Genomic DNA, 27,388 nt, shown 5'->3' with positions numbered 1-27,388 from the left:
TCAAGCCATGAAAAGATCTGGAGGAAACTTAAAAGCACATTACTAAGCAAAAGCAGCCAATCTGAAAAGGCTGCATACTGTAAGATTCCAATCATGTGACATTCTAGAAAAGGCAAAACAATGGAGACAGTAAAGGATCAGTGACAGCTGGGGATTGGGGCTACGGAGGGATGGACACATGTCAATCAATATTCGTCCAAGCCCACAGAATGTACAACACTCATAGGGAATCATAAGTAAGTTATGGACTTTGGGCGATTATCATCCATCAGTGTAGGTTCATCAGTTGTAACAACTGTACCACTCTGGTGAAGGATGTTAAGGTTGGGGGAGGCTGTGCCTGTGTGGGGATGGGATGTATGAAAATTTCTGTACCTTCATCTCAATTTTTCTGTGAAATTAAAACTGCTCTAAAATATGAGACTTAATAAAAAGCATACTATGTGATACCTCCAAAAATCAAACGCACATTTGCATTATTTAGCAATTTGAACCCTCACATGTGCATGTGCATGGAAACAAAATTCAGGCATGTTTAGAAGCTCCCACTGGCCATACTGTGCTTCCTAATGAAAGTCAGAGGCACTGCAGCCATTACGTTTTATTCCAAGGATGTGACAACTGTTTGGCCTTGATGCCATGAGGGGAAGTGGTGACACTGACTCTATAGACAACCAGTGTTTTAAAATCATCTGCTCTGAGGGGAGCCAGCTCCAAGTTCTATTTGACCTTGGGCAAGTGAGTGACTCGCCACCCTCCTTCTCCCATGCGTGAAGATGGGTAAGAACAGTGCCATCTCATAGAGTTGCTTTGAGAACCAGCTGTAGATCATACAGGTAAAGTGTCTACCACATAGGAAGAAACCAATAAATATGGTAATTTTTTCCTATTTTTAGTAGTCATAAAGTAAGTTAGAACAAAAAGGAACCACTTATGGGAGAGTGACTAACCATTAAAAACAATTTTCTGGCTTAAAATAACAATTTCAAAGATAGAAGCTGTTTATACTCTAAAATGACCTTTTCTAAGTCCCAGTTTCCTGACCTCTTAAAGGAGCATAAAAATATCTGCTTCCATCTTAAACGCTGTTTTTTTTTTAAATAAGTGAGAAAGTATATGGAAAATCCCTTGTGGGTTATAAATTGACTTTATTATTTAATTATTATTACTTCTTGAGCACCTACTTTGTGAAAGGCACTGAGCTGTAGATAAGCTGAACAAAATAAAACAAGAATAAAACTTAAAGAGAAACTATTATAAAAATTTAAGATGATATCATTATTTAAAAACCTCATAACCAAAAACTTGAATATTTACTCATTTATTGGTAAAACTGTTTTAAACGAGTTTCACTTTCCCAATGCCAGGCAGCACAATGCATATTCCATTCCTAAGTACTGGACTCGTTAAGCAGTTACTCACCCAGTGTTTCCCACCACCTGCAGTTGGGCGGAGATGTGAATGCTAACAGTGGCAGCTGAGAAGTTAATTGCTGCCCTCTATTTTTATAAGGTTTATCAAAATTTAACTGAACTTCCTAAGGCAACCAGCCACCTGCCACCTCATGGTGAAAGTGGGCAGCGCAATCCCAGCCCAGGACCACAGAGAGGAGGAGAGCAAGTTCCTTTCTGCTCCGCCCTGGCCGGCTTGTCAGCCAGGAGGAAGCTGGACAGGAAGCACAGCCCTGGGTTTTGCACTTGGTTCTGGAGCCAAGCAGCCCTGGCTCACCAGCCTGCCTCCAAGCCTCAGTTTCCTTATCTGTGAAATGAGGATAATACAGCGCATACTCTCAGGCTAACTGTGCCGACAAAAGGGGAAAGCACATAAAACGCCCCTAGAGCCCTGTGTGACACACAGGGAGGAGCCATGAGATATTTCACATGGTAATTACTAGCTGGTACTGTTTTACTAGCAGCATGCAACACCCTCTCCTCATAAATTAGTTTGTTGACATTAGGGTTTCTCAAGCAAAACAACTTTACTTTAGAAGGAACCTTCTATGGGAAAGGAGAGTTAGAAGGAAGAAAGGGAAGGAGAGGGGGGAAGAAGGGAAGGAAGGAAGGAAGGAAGGAAGGAAGGAAGGAAGGAAGGAAGGAAGGAAGGGAGGGAGGGAGGGAGGGAGGGAGGGAGGGAGGGAGGGAGGGAGGGAGGGAGGGAGGACAGAAAAGGCCAGGCCCTGCCTCCACAGAACTTTCAATCTAGGTAGCAACACATGAGGGTTAAGAGTGAGAAGACATAGTCTGTGATGTAATTCCATGTAAACAAATGCAAACACTGGCACTTCTCAACTGGCTCCAAGGGCTGATAACACGGAGCAAGAGAGGAAGCCGAGGCAGCTCCCTGCCCTCTGAGTCCTCCTCAGATCTAAGCTTGGGCTCTGGTCCTGTGCTCAGAGAGCTACTGGGCAGGGCCTACAGGGAAGGACGGAGAAGCGGTCTGCGGGGTCGGTGGAAGGTGGATACACAGCGTGTAGAGGAAGAGATAAAACAGAAAAACAAAAACAGCCATAAAACAATGAATGTTCTAATAATACAGAACAATGTGTTTCCAAAAATTGGGTCTGGGGGTGCTGAGGGAGATGGGGTTGTTCTGTGTTTATAAAGCTTTAAAGGGCATGAATGAAACTACCAAGGTTTACTTTTTTTAAAAGGGCCCTCAATTTGCTAGCTTTAAAAACAACAGTGAATCTTGGATACTCACTAGATCAAGTTCCCGTGTGCATCACTCTGTGCGCTCGCGTGCGTGTGTGCGTGTGTGTGTGTGTGTGTGTGTGTGTGTGTGTGTGTGCGCGCGCGTGTGGCATGCCCGTGCCTGATGGCCCTCCATGCTCAGTACTGATGAAATGTGTGCAAAGGGCAGTGGAGGAAGAGATTATATTGCTAAGCCTTCTTTTTGGCTCCCAGAACCTTTATGTTTCCCTGAGTGGTTTCCGGAACATTAGTCCCAGAAGATATTTCCAAAAACAAACCAGGTAGCTTTGCAAAAACCCCTTAAGCACATTCACATCTGGGACCTCTCCCAGGCACATTAGCATTTTAAGAGCTTTGAGAAGTCTTGCAGCAAAGAAACCAGTTTACATTGGTTTAACCATGAACTAGGGCACTCCCAGGACCTTGGCCAGTTTGTGGGGCAGGTGAGGGGACCAAGCACCTGGGAAGAGAGGGACAGAAGGAGGGTACTGCCGGCTGCTGCTCAGGGAAGAATGTGAGAAGCTTCTTGCAGTTCAAGGGGCTATGCTGGGAGGTGGGTGGCAGGAGCCATGTCTGAGGGTCATCACACTGTTTTATAGGGGTGGGTGCCTCCCACTACGTGGGGAGTTAAATTTGCTGACTCAGGGCCCAGAGCTGGGGCACCCCCCTACCCCCCAAAGGCCCTGCTGCACACCTTCCTTCAGCATCCTGATGCTCCTCCGGCTAATGCAGTAATGGCGAGACGACGGCTACAATAGTCCCAACTCACCATGTCGGAGGCCTCCCTGTCAGGCTCTCCTCTAAGCATTTCAAGTGGATTAGTCTGTTATTCCTCACGGCACCCAGACACAGTGGGGACTGAGGAAACTGAGGCACACTGGAAACAACTTGAGAAAGTATTTAAAGAACATCAATTTGAAGTTATAAAATGCTGAACATACCCAAGTCTATATTTTTCTAAGAGACTGTTTGGTTTTGCTATTAATATCCTGCAAAATACCCTTTGGGAAATGTTGGTTCTGACTCACTCCATCTCTAAGCAAAGGGGAGCTAGGCCCTTCTGGCTGGTGGGTGCCAGCTGCCCACAGCCCCCCCTGCACTGTCTGTGGCCCTGTTTCGACATGCCTTGGGGTTTTCTAGGTCAGCACTTTCCAGTAGAAATAAAATGTGAGCCACACCTGGAAGCTAAGAATGTCTAACAGCCACATTAAAAGAAAAAGCCAAAAGAAACAGGTGAAATTAATTTTAATACTCTACTATTCTATTTAAGTCAATATATGCAACATATTGTCATTACAACACGTGGCACTAGCCACATCTCAAGGGCTCAGGAGCCACATGGGGCTACTGGCTGCTCTATAGGACTGTGCATTCCAGGCATTTAGTGTTTGCAGAGTGAATACTGGCGGCAGTGAGATATCTTAGATAAGAGTTGGGGCCTGAGAGTCAGAGAGACATGTGTTCAAATCCCAGCTGCTCCACATTCAATCGGTGTGACCTTGGCAAGTCACTTAAGTCCTCTGTGTCCCCGTTTCCTCATCTGTGAAATGGGGTACCAATGGTTCCTCCCTAGGAGGGGAGTTAAATACTTTAATACACGTAACATGCTGCAACAGGGCCTGGGGCTTGGTACACGCTGAGGGTGTTGGCTGTGGTGACTCATTCCTGAGGGTAGCACCCTTTTTGGGCTGTGAATGGAGTGGCTCCAGGGCTTCCTGCTATCTGACAGCAGCTCCTGGGTGGCCCAAGGCGGAACAGATGGCTGTGGTGGGTCTAGGTATCACTGCCTTATCAGAGACTAAAGATCAGTTGGGCAGGGTCTCTTTAAAAAAGCTTCTAGCAGCTCCTGGAGAGCATATCTCCCGCATTCCTTTGCTGCATAGCCTCCCAGTTCCCACAGGATGAGGGCAAGTTTGCACACCAGTCTGCAGTTCCAGCCCTTTCCCATCCTGATGTCGGTGTTCCAGCCACTATGGCAACAAGTGGACCCAGGGGCACACTGTGCTCTAATCACAGTGGAGCTCCCCGGGAACCCTCGCAGCCATAGGTCACCTTCCCACAGCACCTGGTCAGGAACCCTCCCAGCCACAGGCCATCTGCCCACAGCACCTGGTCAGGAACCCTCCCAGACACAGGTCATTTGCCCACAGCACCTGGTCAGGAACCCTCCCAGACACAGGTCATCTGCCCACAGCACCTGGTCAGGAACCCTCCCAGACACAGGTCATCTGCCCACAGCACCTGGTCAGGAACCCTCCCAGCCACAGGTCACCTTCCCACAGCACCTGGCCAGGAACCCTCCCAGCCACAGGTCACTCGCCCACAGCACCTGGTCAGGAACCCTCCCAGCCACAGGTCACCTTCCCACAGCACCTGGTCAGGAACCCTCTCAGCCACAGGCCATCTGCCCACAGCACCTGGTCAGGAACCCTCCCCGACACAGGTCATCTGCCCACAGCACCTGGTCAGGAACCCTCCCCGACACAGGTCATCTGCCCACAGCACCTGGTCAGGAACCCTCCCAGCCACAGGCCATCTGCCCACAGCACCTGGTCAGGAACCCTCCCAGCCACAGGTCATTTGCCCACAGCACCTGGTCAGGAACCCTCCCAGACACAGGTCACCTTCCCACAGCACCTGGTCAGGAACCCTCCCAGCCACAGGCCATCTGCCCACAGCACCTGGTCAAGAACCCTCCCAGACACAGGTCATCTGCCCACAGCACCTGGTCAGGAACCCTCCCAGCCACAGGTCACCTTCCCACAGCACCTGGTCAGGAACCCTCCCAGCCACAGGTCACCTTCCCACAGCACCTGGTCAGGAACCCTCCCAGCCACAGGCCATCTGCCCACAGCACCTGGTCAAGAACCCTCCCAGACACAGGTCATCTGCCCACAGCACCTGGTCAGGAACCCTCCCAGCCACAGGTCACCTTCCCACAGCACCTGGCCAGGAACCCTCCCAGCCACAGGTCACCTTCCCACAGCACCTGGTCAGGAACCCTCCCAGCCACAGGTCACTCGCCCACAGCACCTGGTCAGGAACCCTCCCAGCCACAGGTCACCTTCCCACAGCACCTGGTCAGGAACCCTCCCAGCCACAGGTCACCTTCCCACAGCACCTGGTCAGGAACCCTACCAGCCACAGGTCACCTTCCCACAGCACCTGGTCAGGAACCCTCTCAGCCACAGGTCACCTTCCCACAGCACCTGGTCAGGAACCCTCCCATCCACAGGCCATCTGCCCACAGCACCTGGTCAGGAACCCTCCCAGCCAGAGGTCACCTTCCCACAGCACCTGGTCAGGAACCCTCCCAGCCACAGGTCACTCGCCCACAGCACCTGGTCAGGAACCCTCCCAGCCACAGGTCACCTTCCCACAGCACCTGGCCAGGAACCCTCCCAGCCACAGGTCACCTTCCCACAGCACCTGGTCAGGAACCCTCCCAGCCACAGGTCACTCGCCCACAGCACCTGGTCAGGAACCCTCCCAGCCACAGGTCACCTTCCCACAGCACCTGGTCAGGAACCCTCCCAGCCACAGGTCACCTTCCCACAGCACCTGGTCAGGAACCCCCCCAGCCACAGGTCACTCACCCACAGCACCTGGTCAGGAACCCTCCCAGCCACAGGTCACCTTCCCACAGCACCTGGTCAGGAACCCTCCCAGCCACAGGTCACCTTCCCACAGCACCTGGTCAGGAACCCCCCCAGCCACAGGTCACTCACCCACAGCACCTGGTCAGGAACCCTACCAGCCACAGGTCACCTTCCCACAGCACCTGGTCAGGAACCCTACCAGCCACAGGTCACCTTCCCACAGCACCTGGTCAGGAACCCTCCCAGCCACAGGTCATCTGCCCACAGCACCTGGTCAGGAACCCTCCCAGCCACAGGCCATCTGCCCACAGCACCTGGCCAGGAACCCTCCCAGCCACAGGTCACCTTCCCACAGCACCTGGTCAGGAACCCCCCCAGCCACAGGTCACTCACCCACAGCACCTGGTCAGGAACCCCCCCAGCCACAGGTCACTCACCCACAGCACCTGGCCAGGAACCCTCCCAGCCATAGGTCACTCACCCACAGCACCTGGCTAGGAACCCTCCCAGCCAGAGGTCACTTGCCTGCAGCATCTGGCCAGCTCAAATATTTAGTTGCTATAAATTCAGCTCTCCTGTAACAACTTAATTCCTTAAATGAATTAAAAGTCTGTTATCTTTCTCCATAGCCTTAAGATAACTGAAATGATCCCACTGGTTTCTTCTTAATTGTTCTTACACTTAAATCCAGTGGCACTTTCAACATGTCATTTGAGTCCCACTTAAAAAAAAAATGTTTCTATTGATTTTAAAGAGAGAGAAGAGGAAAGGGAGAGAGACAAATATCGATCAGTTGCCTCCTGCACACCCCCTACCGGGGATCCAGCTGGCAACCCAGTCATGGGTCCTGACCCCTATGACCTCTTGGTGTATAGGGGCACCACTCAACCAGCTGAGCTACACTGGCCAGGGCTTGAGTGGCACTTTGGAACATCCTCTTTCTAAGCACCTTCCCAGCCAGCTTTTCTGTGACTTGCAGCCTGAAGAGAACACAGGGCTGGTAAGTAAGAGGCCTGTCAGGGCCACCTTTCCATTTGCTCTAGCTCCGATTGCAAATCCCTTTGAAATTCCAAGTCTTGATCCTCTTATTCGTAAAGAGACGAACTGGGGTAGAGTTCTCTCCAAATTCCCTCTAGTATTAAAAAAACAAGTTCTTATATTTATAAGATAAAGGTGGCCCTAACTGGCTTGGCTCAGTGGATAGAGCGTTGGCCTGCGGACTCAAGGGTCCCAGGTTCGATTCCGGTCAAGTATATGTACCTTGGTTGCGGGCACATCTCCAGTGGGTGGTGTGCAGGAGGCAGCTGATTGATGTTTCTCTCTCATTGATGTTTCTAACTCTCTCTCCCTCTCCCTTCCTCTCTGTAAAAAATTAATAAAATATATTTTTAAAAAAGATAAAGGTGAATAATGCTTCAAAATGAAGTCCTAGGATTTGAAAGGAGCAAAACCCAAGAACCTCTTCTCTTGGCCACTGTCGCTCAGGGCACAGGAGAAATAACCACACAGTGACAGGGTGGGCAGGCCAGAGACAGAGTAAGCCCAACGCGGAGACCAACATGAAAGAAGTGGACTATGGCTGACGTTAAATAATGTCAGGGGAAGTACAACTTACACATCTCCATCACTTACTGTGAAGCTTTTATTTTGGACCTGCTGAAACAGATAACAGTGTCTGAAAACCACTTCCATTCTCTCTAATTGGACTAGTTACAATGGACCAGCATCAAATGTAAGGATTAGGAAACCTTTGGGAAAACTCCTGTATTGCCCACAAAGCATAGCATAGGAACTCGGGGAAATCATGGGGTTATGTGTCCCATTCCTCTTCCCCCAGGAGTGTGGCCTTGCAGGGCTGAGCGTCACACCACTACCCCTCCTGCCTCACTGCCCCTGGCTTTCTCTTTCTCTCCTTGTGGGGTGCGTGCTATGTGCGAGAGAACATAGTCGCATCCTCAGGCATCCAAAGCTTCCTCTGTAACTGCTTCACTTGTGAGGCTAGAGAGCACACTCCCAGCATAAAGCACACTGGCTTGAAGCGGGAAGCTGTCTGTGTACACCGATGAGAAATAACAACAGCGCCTTCTCTGTCGGCATAGGCACTGCTTTCAAGAACAAGTCGCAAACAAGCCTTTCCTAGTCCATCTCTCTTCACCTGCGTCTTGAACACACTCTCTACCAAATCCCGCGCTGCGCTTTGTCAATGTCGTCCTGACAGCGCTGTCTGTGCTGCACGCAATATCTGCACTCAAGTAAGAAAGCCATGGATGCAATAATGTCTGCAAATGGGTACAATGAGAGTCGAGCCAATCCCCCACCTGGGATCCAGCTGGCACCCCAAGCATGTGCCCTGGGGGGAAGACATTTGAACTACATAGCTGATGCAGGGCTTATATCCAGAATATATAAAGAAATCTCAATTCAATAATAAGAAATATTCCAGTTCTTTATAATGTGGGCAAAAGATTTAGACTCTTAACCAAAGAAGATACACGGATGGCAAATAAGCAGACGAAGAGATGCTTAGTCATCAGGGAAATGCAAATTAAAACTGCGAGGAGATACCACTATGCATCTATCAGAAGGGCTAAAATTAAAAGGCAAAACCAAATATTGGCAATAACAAATGCTAGTGAGGGCGCAGAAAAATGGAACTTTTATACCCTGCTGCTGGGACTGCAACATGGCACCACCACTTTAAAAAACAGATGGCAGTATCTTATGAAGTTAAACATATCCTTACCGTATAACCTAGCAATCTCCCACCTAAGTATTGACCCAAGTGAAATGAAAATGTATGGATTTATTTGTAATTGTCAAAACTTTGTACCTCAGCTGGGTCAGATAAACAAACTGTGGTATGTGTATTCATGCAAAGGAACACTGCTCACAGTGAAAAAAGATGAATTCTGATGCAGGCTACCCGGATGAACCGCAGCACTATGCTTAGTGATTCTATTTCTATGACAGCTGGGAAGGGGCTAACCTGCAGAAACAGAAAAGGGGTCTGACCACCAAAGACACCAGGAATTCCTCTCTGTGTTGACTGTGATGATGGTGACATGACTATATACATTTTCTAAAATTTGCAAAACTGGACACTAGAAAGGATAACTGTTACTGCACGTAAATTATACCTTACTAGAAACATGGGAAAAGAAACCTAGAAAATAAAAAGATTTGTAAAACAAAAACTAACAGAAAAATGCTGAGGCCAATCACATCAACTAGAAGTTTTTCCATGCACCAGAGGCCAACTGCTTTCCATATCCACTCTAATTCCCACGTCCCGTGAGAGATGGGGGTCGATACAGAAGGAAGCGCTTAGCCCACATTTACACTCCTTTTGATTTCGTTCCTTCTCAAAGCCCACAGCCCACACATGCACAAACCATCACACCTTGCATTTTCTTATCCTTTTTGTGATACTTAGAATGCTTCCTATTCATTAATGATTTTCAGTTGAGTACAGTGGTAGCTAACAGGTGATCCACGGACCCCTGGTGGTCCGTGAGATCTGAAAGGTTGGCGACACTACCGCTGCTAGACACTGCATCAAAAAGCCACCTACCACAGGGCCTTCTGTGCTCAGTGAAGCTACTGACAGAGGCTCCTTCTGCTGGCAGAGTTCTTGGTACCTGCTTTGGGTTTGGGTGCTGACTCTGCTCTTTCAAATGGTTGCAAATGCAGCCTAACCTTATGATGACAAAGGCCAAGCAAAGAGCCAGCGAAGTAGAAAGGAGAAAAGGGGCCATGGGAGCAAAACTAAAAAACTAAAACTAAAATAGCAACTTTAACAACTATAATGACAACAAGTGAAGTTGCTTAAGAGACATAACCAATCGCAATGTGTGGATCTTATTTATATCACAATCTAAGCAAAAGGACTATAAAAAGGCATTTTGGGAACAATTAGAAAAACTTTACTATAGGAACTCTTTAGGTGATATGGAGAAATTATCATTGATTTATCTCACCATCTTATCGAATAAAAGAGTAATATGCAAATTAACCATCACTCCGCTACACCCACAAGCCATGCCCACCAGTCAATCAGGAGCAAATATGCAAATAAACCCAACCAAGATGGCTACCGCCACAGAGAGCAGGAGGGAGGCTTGGGTTTCCCCGGCAATGGAGGAGGCCAAGCTTTCCGCCTGCCCTTGCTGGCCTAGGCCTCCACTCAAGGCTACAAAGTTTCAATGATAGAAGATACATAAACCCAAACAGAAATGGCGGCAGCTGCGGAGCTGGAAAGAGCAGGAGGCTAGGGCTGCCCCCGGTGATGGAGGAAGCCAAACTTTCCACATACCCTGGCCAGCCCAGGCCTCCGCTTAAGGCTACAAAGTTTCAATTATAGAAGATACATAAATCCCCAAAAAATGGCTGCTGCCACCGAGCAAGCAGAAGGCTTGGCTCCACTCCAGGCTACAAAGTTTCAATTGTAGAAGATAAATAAACCCCAGATACCAGGGCCTCTGCTTGGGTCGCCAGGGGGCGTGGCCAGCCTGAAAACCACCACAGGCCCTTCGCCCAAGCCGCTCCACGCCCCAAGGGAACCCCCACTCTGATCCGGGACACCCTTCAGGGCAAACCAGCTGGCCCCCACCCGTGCACCAGGCCTCTATCCTATCTAATAAAAGAGTAATATGCAGATTGACCATCACTCCAACACACAAGATGGCTGCCCCCATGTGGTCAAAGATCCTGCCCCCATGTGGACACAAGACGGCCACCACAAGATGGCCAGCAAGGGAGGGCAGTTGGGAGGGACCAGGTCTCCAAGGGAGGGCAGTTGTGGGAGATCAGGCCAGCAGGGGAGGGCAGTTAGGGTGACCAAGCCGGCAGAGGAGGCAAGTTGGGGCGACCAGGCCTGCAGGGAAGGGCAGTTAGGGGTGACCCGGCTGGCAGAGGAGGGAAGTTGGGGGCGACCAGGCCTGCAGGGAAAGGCAGTTGGGAGGGACCCAGGCCTGCAGGGGAAAGCAGTTGGGGGGGACCAGGCCTGCAGGGGAGGGCAGTTGTGGGGGACCCAGGCCTGCAGGGGCGAGCAGTTGCGGGGGACCAGGCCTGCAGGGGAGGGCAGTTAGGGGTGATCAGGCTTGCAGGGGAGGGCAGTTAGGGGCAAACAGGCTGGCAGGGGAGCAGTTAGGCATCAATCAGGCTGGCAGGGGAGTGGTTAGGGGGTGATCAGGCTGGTAGGCAGAAGCAGTTAGGGGCAATCAGGAAGGCAGGCAGGTGAGCAGTTGGGAGCCAGCAGTCCTGGTTTATGAGAGGGATGTCCAACTGCCCGTTTAGGCCCAATCCTACCTGGATCGGGCCTAAATGGGCAGTCAGACATCCCTCAAGGGGTCCCAGATTGGAGAGGGTGCAGGCTGGGCTGAGGGACACCCCCCCTCCCCCGTGCACAAATTTCGTGTACCGGGCCTCTAGTCATAAATAATGTTACAGTTATATAAGAAAATATCTTCAGCCCTAGCTGGTTTGGCTCAGTAGATAGAGCGCCGGCCTGCAGACTGAAAGGTCCCAGGTTCGATTCCAGTCAAGGGCACATGCCCAGGTTATGGGCTTGATCCCCAGTAGGGAGCGTCCATGAGGCAGCCAATCAATGATTCTTATCATTGATGTTTCTATCTCTCTCTCCCTCTCCCTTCCTCTCTTAAATCAATAAAAATATATTTAAAAAAAAGAAAATATCTTCATCATCCAGACAGGTAGATTGCAGTGTTTAGAGAGAAGATGTCATGATATCTGGGTTTAGTTTAAAATACTCTAGCAAACAGGAAAATTAAGCAGCAAATGTGGAAAATGCTTTGTCATTGTTAAATGTAGAGGGTATGTTTGCTTTACCACTGCCTCTAACTTTTTTAAGTGCTTTTAAAAAAACAAGATGAAAAGTAAAAAAATAAAATGAAAAATTCAATGAATAAATGAGAACAGATGAGAGAAGAAACCGTTCCTATATTAGGGGTTTCTTTTGTTCTCTCCTTTAATGACTTCGTTGGCATATTACACTATAGTTTCCAATGTTAAAAATAGCAATCTTTATATATATGCCACAAAGAAGATAAAGCTGAGGAAATAAACTCAAGAATTCAGTTATTTAAAATAATAGTTTCATAATAACTTACTAAGGCTTTTAGACGTCATTGCTTATATTGACTGTTTATTAATCATCAAGTCATTGAGGAAAATAAAAAAGATAAAAAGGTATGAAGGCTGAGGCGGAACAAAATGGGGAAAGTGAAAGGTAATTAAGTCAACACAAAAGAACCCAAATGGCAGGAACTGTCCTGAACGGTGAGCCAGGCCTGGCTGGAGCACCCCTGCTTCCTGTACACACTGAGGCAGGCCACTGACCCTCCAAGTCAGTCTTCTCAGCTATAAAATGGGAGTCACTGGAGCACCTGCCCCCCAGCGATCTGCTCCAGGCGGAAAGGAAGCAACTATGGCCCCTCCTGTTGTCTGTCCTGTGCACAGGCCCAGGGGCTGGGGGAAGGGTCTGAGGGCTTGAGTGTGTGTGGGAAAATGGAGGCTGGCTAGCTTCTCACAGAAATCACTAATTAGCCAACAGCCACTGCCCTGCTGGGACCCAGCCGGGACTGTGAGGTCAGCCAAAGCTTCCGTTACTGCCTGGAACCCTCGAGCTGTCCCAGAATTGTTTACTTAAAGCCCCCTCAGAGGTCTGCCCCTCAGCTCTGTCTCTCACTCCATTTGGGCCCAACTCTCAGGGCAGCTAATCTAATCAACTAATCTATGCTAAATTATTAATGGATTCTAGAGGTTAATGTGTAACAAGCCTCCCCTCCAATCGAGGCATCCTGGAGACACAGGCCCTGGTGACTCAGTCTGGGTGGGAATTCCGGGCACCAGGCAGCTCTCCTTACATCAAATCAAATTCTGGGAAGGCATTTAAAAAATCCTACAGAAAAGGTAATTCATATGTGAATACAATTGAATCAACAGAGGGATAGGCCAAAGAATCCTCTAAGGAGACCAGGACAAAAGGCTTTGTTTATGAGCTTTGTGACCTTGGGTAAGTCAATTTCATGGACTTCTCTGTGTCTTTATTTTCCCAACTGCAAAATCAATCCAGGCTGAGATAAGGATTAAAACTTATAATCCACGTAAAACATGGGTAATAGTGCCTGCCACACAACCCATGCTCAACAAATGTTAGCCATTGTTAGTGACATTTAGAGATTAGATTAGATGGAAGTCAAAAAGGATGTTCTGAAATCTTAAGTAAAAATGCATTTTTAGAGGCAGCTTCTGCCATTGTTTTCAGGGTAATCTGGGCCACACTGGGATCCGATCCAAGATGAAGTCAGCCCACTTCCTACCAGCTGTGTGACTTTAGAGTGGTCATTTTCTCAACTGTAAAATAAGGATAATAATACCTACCCTGCAGTGTTGATGACTGGATTACATATGATAATGTATGGAACATGTGTAGCACTGAGACCCATATGCGCATACTATGAGACCAACAAATGATGACTTTAATTATCATCTTATATTTTTCCGCCTTTATGATCATATCCTTGGGAACCTAACCAAAAAGTCACAGTACATTCTAATGGGGTGACAGGTCCCCAATCCCTAATGGAGATTGAATCATGGTAATCCCCAGGTCAATCCAATAGGTACAAGGAATTTAGTCAGGTGGCGAGAAACCCTCAGCTCTGACCAGCCCAGTGTTCCAAAGAAGTAGCTACAAAGCAGGATTTTTATCTGTGTGGCATCGAAACTCTCTCATTCCCAAAAAGAAAAAGAAAGAAAGAAAGCAAGCATAGGATCTTGGCTTGGCTGTTGGTCCCTGGTTTCAAGAGCTATGGGGCTATCCAATAACTACATGCCACCACCCCGTTTCTTTTCAAACTCCATTTTCTGATTATGAAACTGCTATAGAATCATGGCGAAAATGTAATAACATAAAAGACTGCCTATGTTCCTGCCAAACAGAAATAATTCCTCTTAATATTTTCATGCATATTGCTTCAGATTTTTTCTTTACACCCCCATGCACCCACACACACTGCATTATTTTAAAAAATACCATATACACTGAATCATCACTGCCTGTTCACTTAATATACATATTTCTGTGTTTGTTAACATACATCTCTGCCATCATTGTTAATAGCTGCATAGGAATCTATCAAATGCACACCTCACCCCCCACCCATGGGCACTTAGGTTGTGTCCAGTGTTTTTCTATAAATAACACTGTACTGAGTATTCTCCCATAAATACCTTTCACAATTGTCCGATTATTTCCAAAGAAGTGGCATTGGTGGGTTAATAAGTGTATAATTCCTAAATGCCTTAAGAAACAAAAACAGCTGGCCTTGCTGAGATGGGAGGGTAAGAGAGGTATTTTAGCAACAGATAAACACTGTCTTCTATGCCCAGGCAAATGAGACAATCTTCTTCCTGTTGGCCCACTCCCCTGCCTTTCACTCACCTATCAGAAAGCATGTCTATCTCACTGATAAGGACAACTACATCCCCTTGTCCTTGTGCAAAGTTCAGGGTCAAATAGAGAGTGTCCATGTGACAGAACGTGGGGTTTCATCTGGAAATGCAAAGGGAAGGATGGGCAGAAAGGGGCTTACAAAAGAGCAAAGGTTCCTGAATGGCTCCCATGGGCAGGCCACTTGGTTACTCTTGGTTACCACTCAGTGATGGGGGGGGGTGGGGAGGAGGGGAGGGAGGAGCATCCCTGAAGCTAAATGCATTGATTTACTGAGAGGATGTTTTCCTCTCTGACCAGAGGGTCTTCTCCCACCCCCCACCTACTTTCACTCCCTGTGCGAAGGCTACCTGGTTTCAGTGGTTGCCATGACCTGCTGACCCATCTCTCTAATGGCAGCTGGCAACCGGGCCATACTCCAAAGTTTTTTCCAACTATTGTGAGCCCCTGCATCTGAGCTGAAAGAAGGGGTGCAGGAGCAGCTGGAGGAGAGAAACCAGAGTGGCGAGTCCAGCAGCAGCCTTTGGAGGAACAGTCAAAGCTGCTGGAATGAAGGAAGGGCCCACCACACTGGTCACTGACAAGCCAAAGTCAGAAGGAAAAATAAAGGCTGGCCGTGGTGATCTGAAATGTGGCCCTTAAAGGCCCCAATATCAACAATGCCCAGAACCCAAATAAGCTTTTATGACAAAGTAAGGCATCTCCCACTGTCCTCAATCTTCACCTTTTTAGATTCCCTCTTCTTTATGTTTAAATAAGATTTGACAATGACTTGTCCTCTAGCCCAGAAAATCAATCCAAAGTCCATTGACTTGGGTAGTTAATTTAAAAATAAACCTTGAGGGTATTTTGAAAGGCGTTATTAAGTCTTCTCCTCTCTCTCTCTCTCTCTTCCTCTCTCTCTCTCTCTCTCTCTCTCTCTCTCTCTCTCTCTCTCACACACACACACACACACACACACACACACACACACACACACACCTGCACAGAGAAAACGAACCATGGAATAAGACAGGCAAACAAGGGTTTTCCTTATGGTCTAGCTGTGAGATCGTAAGTGGGGTCATGGGGTCATCTCTGAAAGCCTCAGCATCCCTGCCAGGTCCAGTGGCGGTGAGAATGCTGCCCACCTCACAGGCAGCATGCAGCCTCAGTGCACCTGGCCAGGATGGAAGGCAATCAGCTATGGGCACAGACACATTTGAGAGAAACTCAACCGTGGGACCCTCACTTCCAGTCACATATTCCTGAAGCCACAAAACATGAGCTAAGCTGAAGCTGATAGGAAAAATCCCAGGAAACACATAGTTTTCCTGAGTTCTATTTGTAACCTTACATGATAAAATAAATAGAACACAAGAAACATAAGCAAATGCTGACTAAAGATAGGGCTCTAAAAGCCTAGGACAGCGGTCGCCAACCAGTGGTCCGCAGACCGCTGGTGGTCCATGAGGTCGGAAAGGTTGATGACTGCTGGCCTAGGACATTACTAAGCTTAGTCATATTCAACAAAAGAGGCAGCTCTGCCCAGAGTGGGCTCGGAGTCACTGCTATTTGAGTTTGAATCCTGGCCTTGTCACTCATTAGCTCTGCCACCTGGGACAAGGTGCTAAGGATCTTTTTAGCTTTCACATCTGTACAATGGATATTCCGATCTCACTTGAAGATCAAATAAAAGACAATGGCAATGGTAGTACTTTTAGCCTATGCAAGAGCTACATCTCTGTAGCAGGGCAATGAACCATCACAGGGGTGGGATCTCTGCTGAAGGAAAACACGAATACCTGAGGTGTCGCACACGTGCCTTTCCGTGGAGGGCTCTCCGTGGGCAGTGCTGAGCCTGTAGATAACGTGGGGTTTATTTTGTTCATCTTCATCTTCTTGTTCATCAACGGACAGCAGTGGTTCAATAAAATAATCCCCATCCTGGGACCGGAACGTGCCCAGCTGCAAAGGAAGAGATGAGAGGTTGATTTCATAAAAATGAAACATTTGAAAGTGGAGATGGTGCCATTTTACCCAATCTCTTTGTCCTGAGGGCTGCTTAAACCGAAAATGCTGCGGACACATTTGGAGAAGCGATTTATTTTCATTCTCAGCCATACCAGTACCTTCTCCTTGACTTGACTCTATTGTACCTGCTCACCAAATCTGTCTCTAAGGAATATTTCCTTGGTGCTCAAGTTCTAATCACATATTCCCTTCTCCAGGCTGTTGAAAGACAGTGTGTCTCTGTGTGAAGACAGCCTGGGAATTTAGGGACCCGTGTGAGCTCTGAGAGAAAAGCTGACCCGTGGAAGCATTATCATGACTTCAAATTCAGGAAGCATATGTTGACCACAAGGCACTCAAGGTGGTGCCACCTGTGACACCAGCACATGAGTGTCTCCCAGCCTTCCCTTTGCAACAGGGAGTGATTCGATACCACCAGGCTTTGGAGCCGGACTGCCCAGCACAGGTCCCAGTCCCAGCACAGCCGCTTACCCACCCATCTTGGGCAAGTTTCTTAAATGCTGAACCTCAGCTTCCTTGTTCGTCAATTAGGGATAAAAATACTTACTATAAAGGATTATCGTGCAGATTAAATGAGATAATGCACTTCAAGTGCTTAGCCAAGTGACACCTTGTAAGGGCTTAGAACACATTAGTGGCTTTTGGTGTTGTGGTGTTAGCCTCTCCCCGCCAGGATACAGTTGTGTTTGCCAATCATTCTAAGCACTTTGAAAGAGGCAAGTCTTTCTCCTCCCCTTCTCACATACCCACAAGTTTTGCAACGATGAATGATGCCTCAAAGTTGACCCACCCAAACAAAACGTTACAAGAGCATGAAAAAGTTCCCCATGCCATGCAACGTGTTAGAAGTCAAGCCCTTCTCTCATCTTCCATTGTTTCCTTTCCTGTACTGGGGGAGAAAAAAAAAAAGGAAAAAAAGAAAAAATAAAGGAAAAACAGAGACCTTTTACTTTCCCCTGGACACAAAGGAAATGATTGTCCATAAAGGTTATAAGCATCATCCAGAAATTTGTTAGAAATTCAAATAATCACACTCCACCCCAAATCTGACCCATTGAATCAAAATCTCAGGGCAGGGCAGGAGTTGGAATTTTAATGAGAACTCCATGGTATTCTTATGCACGATAAAGTTTGTGAAGCATTAGGCTAGGACAGGTTCCAAATCTGGCTAAGCTTCAAAATTGTTTGGGAAGTTTTTTAAAAATTCAGATTTGGGGCATTATGCCTTATCTGCAAACTGGAATTTCCAGGGGTAAGGTCTAGCTCTAGCATCTATGATTTAGGGGCCACTACTCAAAGAGGGAACAGCTCTCGTGTGCACAGAGTTAGCAAAAGAGTAGCTGGTTTCTGGCGAAGTGATTTAACAAATTTATTCTCACCCAGGCAGCTCTCTCTGTTTCCAATATTCAACTCTGGTGTTCTCTGAACACAGCGCAGGATATATACTACGATATGTAAACCTATTAGAGACAGGCCATAAGTACTGGGAAAAAACCTGAGAGTTCATCTGCTGAGGGTCTGGCCCCTCTGGTGAAAAGGGAAATCGAGGGAGAAAGTGGCTTGTCTACAGTTGCCCTTTGGTGGTACAGAGCAGCTGAACAGAGCCAGTGCTGAATCTAGAACTCAGGTATCCCAACCTCAGTCCAGTGCCTTTTTATTTTATCTTTACTATTATTTTTTAAATCCTCACCCAAGGACATGTTTTTATTGATGCTTAGAAAGGGAGAGTGAGAGAGAAAGAAACATGGATGTGAGAGAGAGAAACATCGATTGGTTGCCCCCTGTATGCACCCCTACCAGGGATGGAGCCTGCAACCCAGGAATGTGCCCTGACCAGGGATCAAACCCACACTTTTTGATGCATGGGATGACGCTGGCCAGGACAGTGCAGTGCCTTTTTTAGTGAAATTATCTTTAGGAATACAGATTCAGTCTCTGAGTGGCTAAATGCATGGGTCAGAAAGACTGGGTGGGAACCCCAGCTGTGCCACTTAGGAGTGTGAGACTTCGAGCAAGCCTCCAACTCTCAGTGCCTCACTGTCTCCATCTGTAAAATGAGTTGAGCATTGGATTGTTGTGAGGGTTTTGTATGAGATGATGCATACATAAAGCACTCATTAGAGGGCAAGACACATAATGAGAGTTCAATAATTGGTACCCATATGGAGCCAAATTAATTTTACTGTTGATTCATAAGTAGTTGCTTGATCTAAGAGTAATTCTTTCTTGGTCAAGTGAACATTTATTCAAACATACAGGCTATCCTATATAATAAAACCCTAATATGCAAATCAACCAAACAGCAGAACGACCGGTCGCTATGATGCTCACTGACACCAGGGGGTAGATGCTCAATGCAGGAACTGCCCCCTGGTAGTCAGTGCACTCCCACAGGGGAGCACTGCTCAGCCAGAAGCTGGGCTCACAGCTGGTGAGCACAGCAGTGGTGGCAGGAGCCTCTCCTGCCTCTGCTGCAGGCAGGAGATAAGGAGCAAGGGGTCCTGGACTGGGAGAAGGCACAGGCCGGGCTGAGGGACCTCCCCCCCCCCTGTGCACAAATTTCGTGCACCGGGCCTCTAGTGTACCTATAATACATAAGGCTCCAATACAGAAGAGAAATGCAGTGATGCTGATCCTGCTGCCAAAGAGAAAGGGACAGAACAGACCTACCAATAACTGTAATTATAATACAGGGGAGTGCATACAAGAACCATAGAGAAATACACATACACATATGCATCTATGAAGGTGAAGGGGGAGACATGACAGCAGTCCGTAGGACCAGGAAGACATTTCCTGGGAAGGAAGATATCTAAGTTACATTTAAGTTACACTTCAAAAGAAGGGCATGATTTGAGCATGTGAAGCTGGGTGAGATGAACAAATAAATCTGGAGGCCCAAGGGCAATGAGGCAGGATTCGGATAGAAGGGAAATTCAGAAAAAGAAGCAAAAGCAGGTTGTCTGAAATACAGGCCTTGTGGAGGAAAGCTTGAGAGATGCCCCTGGACCTGCCAGCGTGAGAGGGGTGAGAAATACTGCAAATGGTCTCAAGGACCAGACAGAGTTCACAGTTGTGACTGGGCATGCGCTGTGCAGAGCTGGTGAGCAGGGGAACGATGTGGTCTTGTACCCGATGATCATTCGTTAGTGGCAGAGCTTAAGAGAGAAGAGTCTGAAGGAAAAGCCAGAGACAAATATTTCTTAGACATCAGTCCTAATGAGAGCAGAGAAGTGAAGAGGGCTAGAGTTAGGGTAGAGATGCTCAGAAAAGGTAAGAGTCACGTCTGAGATGGAATTCAGGGAAACTGATACTTTACCAGTGAGGTGTGTGTGTGTGTGTGTGTGTGTGTGTGTGTGTGTGTGTGTGGTGATGGGGGGAGGCAGAAATAGCATGGTCCACCCTGAAGAGTGAAAGATTTCCTAGGAGATTTTAGGCCACTGGGAACATCACAATTCCACAGCTACAAAAAATGGTAAGGGGAAGTCTTGGGGGAGGGGGAGGGAGGTGGATAAAGACAAGTTTCAGAAGGAAGACGAAGGGGCGAGGGTTTGGGGGATAGATTCATCACTGACGTGTGCATACATTTAAGATGTATGTTAGAACTGCCCCCTCCTCCAAATGAGGCAGATTGCAAATGAAATGCAATATAAATGGGATTATAAGGGTCTAGGCATCATTTCTGAAGAACCAGTCCCCAGTTGCCTAAGTTACCACTCGCAGTTCCACGTGCGAGTTGCTGCCTAAACTGCCAATAGGAATGAAGGTCCTGCGCAGCAAAATATTCATACAACTGCAGGGGCCACTCAGCGGGGTGTGGAGGCGGGGAAGGGGAGGAGTAAAGGCTGTTTACAAACTTGACGTACAGACGCAGCCCTACCCCTTAGGTTCTGAAATTCGGGGTTAGTCTTGGGATCTGCAGGCGTTCTGATGCCCTTGGTTCCGGCACCCGAATTATGCCCACACCGGCCGGTGGAACCTTTCGAAGAACAGAAGGATTCCTGGGCTCCAGCCCTACCTAGGTCTGGAGGCAGCGATGACTCATCAGCACCCCCTTTCCTTCGCCAAACTGCCGTCTCCGCCCACCCTAATCTCCCCGTCGCGCCGCGGCTCTCTGCTGGGGGCTAAAGGGGCTCATCCTGATGCCCGCATCCCAGAGGCTAACCCTGCCTCCTCCCAGTCTTCAGGTTTGCCTGGCTCCCACCCGACCCCTCCGCTGAGCGGCGGAGATGGATGCGACCTCCACACGGGGATCTCTGGAGTCGCCGAACCGCAGCAGCAGCGCGCAGAGGGGTAGCCGAGCACCCCGGGTGGGTAAGTATCCATGCTCCCACTTTAAAGGTAACAGTGGGCGTGCGGGTGCTTAGGGGAAGACTAACGCATCACCCGGGCGCCCTACGCTAGGAGAGCCTGACCCGGGAAAGTTTCTGCGTCACACGCGCGTGGCAGCAACGTATGTCACTTGAGAAAGTCAAGGACTACTATCAATCGGGCCAGAATCTTACTGTGGGTCCTCAAATGTCACGGGAGAAGTGTGTGTGTGTGGGGGGGGGGGGGGGACGATGCCGTAGGACCCCCTGAAGGGCAAGTTGGGGCGGGGGGTTGTAAGCGTGGGGGATTGGGGAGCGGGTGTCAGGATACCAGCTTGGATCCCAGGCTAAGTCTATACTTTGCTGCGCAGGGAGGTGGCCTCCCCGCCCTCTCGCCTCCCTCTCTAGGGAAACGTGCGGCGCAGGCTTCCTTTTCTGATTCTAGGGAAACTCCAATGGGTGACAGAAGCCCCAAAAGAACTGACGTCTCCGCCTCTCCAGGCTCTCCCGCAATCTTTCTGCTTCTCCTTGCCACCCCACCACTAGGGTGCAGAGTCGGACTGCGCCGCACCCCACTACCCGTTTCCTCCCTAATTCAGTGTCTGAGGCAGGCGCCGCCTTCTCCCCGCCCCCGAGCGCTGGGCCCACCCTTCCGTTCCGGGATGGGACCTGTTCCCTGTCAATCCTGGTTAGCCTCAGGGTTCCTGGCGCATGAAAAAAAGTCCAGGAGAGAACGCGCGGACTCTAGATTACGCACGGCCCTCCACGATACACAGAGGGAACTCCCCGCACCCAAGCCTGTGGATCCTCAGCCCACACCCCCAACTCACGACACACCAATAAGGAGTCGGGCCCTCCCTACACTCAGCGGGTCCTGAGCGGCCGAGTGTAAAAACCAACTTCCAAGCCTTCACCCGGCGTTAGGCAAGCGCAGCTGAGCAGGGTTAGGACCCTAGAAAGCTCCAAAATTCCAGAACCCCGTGCTCGCCTCTCGAGTGTAAGCGCACGCTCTGGGCAAGCCACCTCAGAGCTCACACTTAAGACCGGAGCAGAGACTCGCCGCAGTGAGGGTCTTAGGCTGGAGAGCAATTAAGTCTTTCAGAAGCGGGTGAGGGGAGAGGGAGCGCGCGCCCACTCACCATTCCTGAGCAGAGGCTGATGACCGCCGTGTGCTCGGACTTGGTATTGACGTGGCCTTTGTAGAAACAGTGCTTGAGTTCTGCTTCGTCCTCGGAATAAAACTTTGTCTGGTTCTCCTCGGGCGCCCCGAGGAGGGTGACAGTGAACTGTGGAGCGATAAATCCGGCATGGGCGGTGAGATTAAATAGAAACTGCTGGCCGAAGGCGGAGAGGCGGTAATGCGCCTGGGAGGAGGTAGCGGAGGAAGAGGAGGAGGCGAAGGCAGGCCAGGGGTCAGAGGCAGAGTTAATGCTCCGTCGCCTTCTTTTGAAGTGCACGTTCGTGGGAAAGGGCTCTCCGAGAGCGTTCACTCGGACAGGAGACGCGATTTCGTATTCGCTCAGGGTCTCTAATAATTTCACTGCAGAGAGAAGCAGAGACACATAACCAGTAATTCGGTTTTCCGCAAGTTTTAAATTAAAATAAAGGTGAGGGAGGGCTTTGTCCTGAGTGGCTTTACAGCGGGTTTTCTTTTCCCATTTGACTCAACCCCTTCACCCTCAGTCAGTGGACAAATATTTGCTGAGCACCTACTGAGTGCTAGGAAGAGCCAGGAAATGTGCAAGACGCTGAGGATACAACTTTAGGAGCCAGGAAAATGAACAACTCAAAATACATAAAGTAATTTCAGATTCTGACAGATACTCTCAATAAAATAAAACATGCTGCTAGCCGTTGCCCCAGTTACTATGTTATGGTGGTTTTGGGCACAGAGGTTGGGAAGGGAGAAAATCGGGCTAAAAGCAAAGGGTGTGGGGGATAAGCTCCTTCCCCAGTGTCACTCTCTGGAAATTGGCTGGGAATGACCTAAAGAAGGGAGAGGCTGCAAAGCGGGAAATAATTCTTTCTAGGAAAAGGAAAGAGGCTTCCGCTGCGGGTGCCCGCTCCCGGGCGCGGAGGCTGGGGAGTTGGGGACAGGGGCAGAAGGGTCCAGGGGCCGGAGCCTCATTACCTTGCCTCGGGTGCAGCCTGTCCGTGCGCACGGCCGCCGCGGCGTCTGGGCTCGCCATCTCGGCCAGGTCCCGCACCAGGAGCGTTAGCAGTGTGGCCCAGGATACAAACTGCATGGTGCTCCTCACCCCTCCCCCGCTGCTCTCACCCCCTCCCACCTGCCCCCCTTGGCTGCGGCGGCAACCCGAGGCAGCGGCCGCGTAGAGCGCGCGGAGGCCGGCGCCCGCCGCCAATTTTTGACTTTAGGAGTCGCTGAGGTCCCGCCGCGAGGGTCCCGTCTGCGCTCGGCTGAGCAACGCCGCCGCCTGCCGAGAGCTGAGCCGCTCGGGCCGCAGGAGGAGCCGCCGGAGGAGCACTTGGAGGACTGGGACTCCACTGCTCGGCAGCATAATGTCCGGGGAACGTGTAAGAGAAAGCGCGGAACGTGCGCTCCGAGGCGCGGCGCGCGCCCTGTGCTGGCGCGGATAGCGGAGCGGCTTCTTGAATGGGGGGCGGAGGCGGGGGGGCCGCGGGTCCTCCGCCGCTCAAATACCCCGCGTGCCCGCCTCCAGGAGAAGAGGGGTGGAGAAAGCGGAGTGAGTGCGGACCGCCTCCTTCCAGACCGCGTCCCCTGCCTGCCAGGCCAGTGCGGGACTCCCGGCCTCTGGCTTCAGGAGGCGGCGGCCTGAGGCGCCGGGAGCGCGGTGGCTGCGGGTCGCCGTCTCGGCCGCCTCGTGGAGATGAGCTTTTCTGGGACTCCCCGCCCCGGGAGAGAGAGCTGATTTGCGGTCTCTTTCCTGGCGCTCGCAGTCCCTCTTCGGGTCTCTCGGTCTCTCGTTTCCTCTGCCCTCTCTCCTCCCCGCTTTCTTTCCTCTTCCAATCTCCTCTCTCCTCCACGCTCGCTCTCCAGGCCGCTCGGAATCGGCCTTCCTCCACCCCACCCCCTCCGTGGTCTCTACTCCTTCCACGGCGCCCCTCTAATTCCCCGTATTTCTCTTTCCTTTTTTCTTTATCTCTCGTATGTTCCCATCTTTTTGCAACACTCCTTTTCCTCTTCTCTCCTCCCCGGTCCTCTGTCCTCCCCGGTCCTCTCTCCTCCAAACCCCCTTTTTTTTGGTTTCTTACAAGTGAAAGTGGCCTAGTGCAGAAGCGCCTTCCCTTCTTAGTCTCACTAGGGTCGAGATTTGTTATCTAATCGCCCCAAGCCAGGAATTTTAGGGATGGGGTTCCTAATCTTACAGTTGGGGGTGTGTTCCAAGTCCTTGGCCTCCTGGAAGTTTCGAAAAACTTTCTAGCTGTGCTTTCCCTAGACTCTCGTCCCATTCTGAGAGGGTCCATGGCTCTCTGTAGGTCCCAACCCAAAAAAGGTTAAGAACCACTCCTGGCAGCCAGAGGCGGCGGGGACTTTGGCGCTCGGACTGCCCGGGGTGGGGGAGGGGTTAGAGGTATGGGGGGTGAGGGCGAATGCAAGAGGAGAGTCCTGGCCCCAGAGGGGAAGCACCAGCCCTAAGAGGGATTTCTCAGTCACTTATGCATGCTTTCTGCCAGAGATGCTTCCAGCCCCGCAAAGCTGAACTTCAACCTACACTTACCTCCGCCCTGCGATGCAAATTTGAGTCAGAAAGTAAGCCAGAGAGGGAGGATGCCAGTCTGTGAATGTGTGAGTCTGTGTGTAAATGGTTTAATCCCTAGGGTTCAAAAGCACCTTTTCCTTTACCAGTCCTCAGGAAGATGGGCTGTGCTAATTTCAAGTGAAAGGAAATGACAATTTTTGTAAAAGATACCACATGTGCATTTGCCCAAGTTTCCCAGAACCAGAGTTCCCTGTCACTTAGTAGGCTGGCACTCGGGGTTAAAAATACTTAAGGTTGCCAATACCAGGGACCAAATAGCAATATGCTAGAAATGTACACTATTCTGGAAATATTAATGCACATATTTCTCCTGGTAGAAGGAAAAATAACGTGGCAAGACTGGAATATCCTAAAGAAGTTGTTAATCCAAATGGACTGACTACCATTGCCATTGTCCAACTGTATTCCTGAAATGTATAACTCCTGGGTGTATGCAATGATGCATAAAGATGGTAAAATAGTAACACCTGCATAGTACACAATAAGAGATTTTTAAGAGATGACATTTAAGTATTTGTCTTAAACCTTCAAAGTAATTCAGTAAAATACATTTCTTCAAATACAAGATCTTTCTTCTCATTATCAATAAAATTCCTCACAATCACAGCATCAGGGAATTGCTGAGAGTTTAGCAAGGAACAGAAAAGTATCAATAAATCAAACTATTAGCTGATTCTCAGGGAAAGTATTGTAGAACTCACACTATAAAATCGCTAAAATATATAGCACCTTTATAGGCACTTAGGTGAATGGAACAGAATAGAGAACCCAGAAGTACACCAATGCACACATGGTCAATTTATTTATGACAAAAGAGCTGAGAATGTACGATGGGGAAAGGATAATACCTTCAACAAATGGTTTTGAGAAAACTGGACAGCCACACGCATGCAAAAGAATGAAACTGGATCGCTTTCTTGCATCATATACAAAAATTAGCTCAAAGTGGATTAATGATTTGAACATAAGACCTGAAATCATAAAACTAGAAGAAACATACGGGGTGATCTCCCTGACATCGGTCTTAGTGATGATACTTTGGATTTGACACCAACCAAAAGCAAAGGCAACCAAAGGAAAAATAAGTGGGACTACATCAAACTGACAAACTTCTGCACAGCAAAAGAAACCAGCCACAAAACGAAAAGGCAACCTATGGAATGGAAAAAATATGTGCACGTCACATATATCAGAGAGGGGGTTAATGTCCAAAGTATATAAAGAACTCATATAGCTCAGTAGTAAAATACACACACACACACACACACACACACACACACACACAGATTTAAAAATGGAAAGAGGATCTGAATAATTTTTTTTTTCAAAGAAGACAATGGAAATCAAAACCACAATGAGATACTACCCCACACCTGTTAGAATGGCTTTTATCAAAAAGATGAAAAATAAGTGTTTTTTTTTTTTTTTTTTTTTTTTTTTTTTTTTTTTTTTTTTTTAAATATATTTTATTGATTTTTTACAGAGAGGAAGGAAGAGGGATAGATAGTCAGAAACATCGATGAGAGAGAAACATCGATCAGCTGCCTCTTGCACACCTCCTACTGGGGATGTGCCCGCAACCAAGTTACATGCCCTTGACCGGAATCGAACCTGGGACCTTTCAGTCCGCAGGCTGACGCTCTATCCACTGAGCCAAACCGGTTTTGGCTGAAAAATAAGTGTTGCAAGGATGTGGAGAAAAGGGAACCCTTGTGCACTGTTGGTAACGGTATGGAAGTTTTGCCAAAAATTAAAAGTAGAACTAGTAATTCCACTTCCTGGTATTTATCTGAAGGAAATGAAAAAAACTTAACTCGAAAAGATACCTGCACCCTCATGTTCATTGAAACATTATTTAAAATGCCCAAGGCATGGGATAACCTAAGTGTTCTGGAATGGATGAACACTTTGTATTTCCCTTCCCTTCAGCTCTTATGAAATGATTGGGTTGTATCAGCAGCAACCCGGCCTGCTCAGTGGTTGAGTGTTGACCTATAAAATAGGAGGAGGTCACAGGTTTGATTCCTGGTTAGGGCACATGCCCTGGTTGCTGGCTCAATCCCCAGTAGAGGGCGTGCAGGAGACAGCCAATCAACGATTCTCTCTCATTGATGTTTCTATCTCTCCCTCTCCCTTCCTCTCTGAAATCAATAAAAATATATTTAAATAAAATAAAGAAGAAAGAAATCTTACCATCTATGACCACATGGATGGACCCTTCAGGGCATTACGAAAAGTGAAATAAGTCATACAGATACCATACGATCTTATTTATATGGAACCTAAAAAAAAAAAGAACTTATAAAGAGAACAGACTAATGGACTAGTGGTTGCATAAGGTGGGGGTGGGCAAAATGGGTAAAGATGGTCAAAAGGTACCAAATTCCAGTTATCAAACAAATAAGTTCTGGGGAATGTAATGTACAACATGGTCAATAGAGTTAATAATATTCTATTGTAGATTAGAAAGTTGCTAAGAGAGTAGATCTTAAAAGATCTCATCATAGGAAATGAAAATTTTTGGTGATTTCACAATATATTCTTATATCAAATTATTATG

The 27,388-nt window shown here is 48.6% G+C and overlaps 1 protein-coding gene across 1 annotated transcript in view; it reads right to left on the bottom strand.

The window, feature by feature from the left end:
- ADAMTS9 (ADAM metallopeptidase with thrombospondin type 1 motif 9) overlaps positions 1-23,669 on the bottom strand; it is a 169,453-nt gene extending 145,784 nt beyond the window's left edge. Inside the window, exons 1-3 of the mRNA XM_080671508.1 lie at positions 23,217-23,669; positions 22,225-22,625; positions 16,547-16,709 (exon numbers count right to left, since the gene is read on the bottom strand). Of these exons, the coding sequence (XP_080527634.1) occupies positions 16,547-16,709; positions 22,225-22,625; positions 23,217-23,331 (679 nt within the window). The 5' untranslated portion in view covers positions 23,332-23,669. The remainder of the gene's footprint in view (positions 1-16,546; positions 16,710-22,224; positions 22,626-23,216) is intronic.
- Between the last annotated feature and the right edge of the window lie 3,719 nt (positions 23,670-27,388).

The sequence above is a fragment of the Plecotus auritus genome (assembly GCF_963455305.1).
Source record: "Plecotus auritus genome assembly, chromosome: 6".
Classification (NCBI taxonomy): domain Eukaryota; kingdom Metazoa; phylum Chordata; class Mammalia; order Chiroptera; family Vespertilionidae; genus Plecotus; species Plecotus auritus.
The sequence above is the reverse complement of the archived record's forward strand: the minus strand, read 5'-3'. Positions and strand labels throughout refer to the sequence as shown.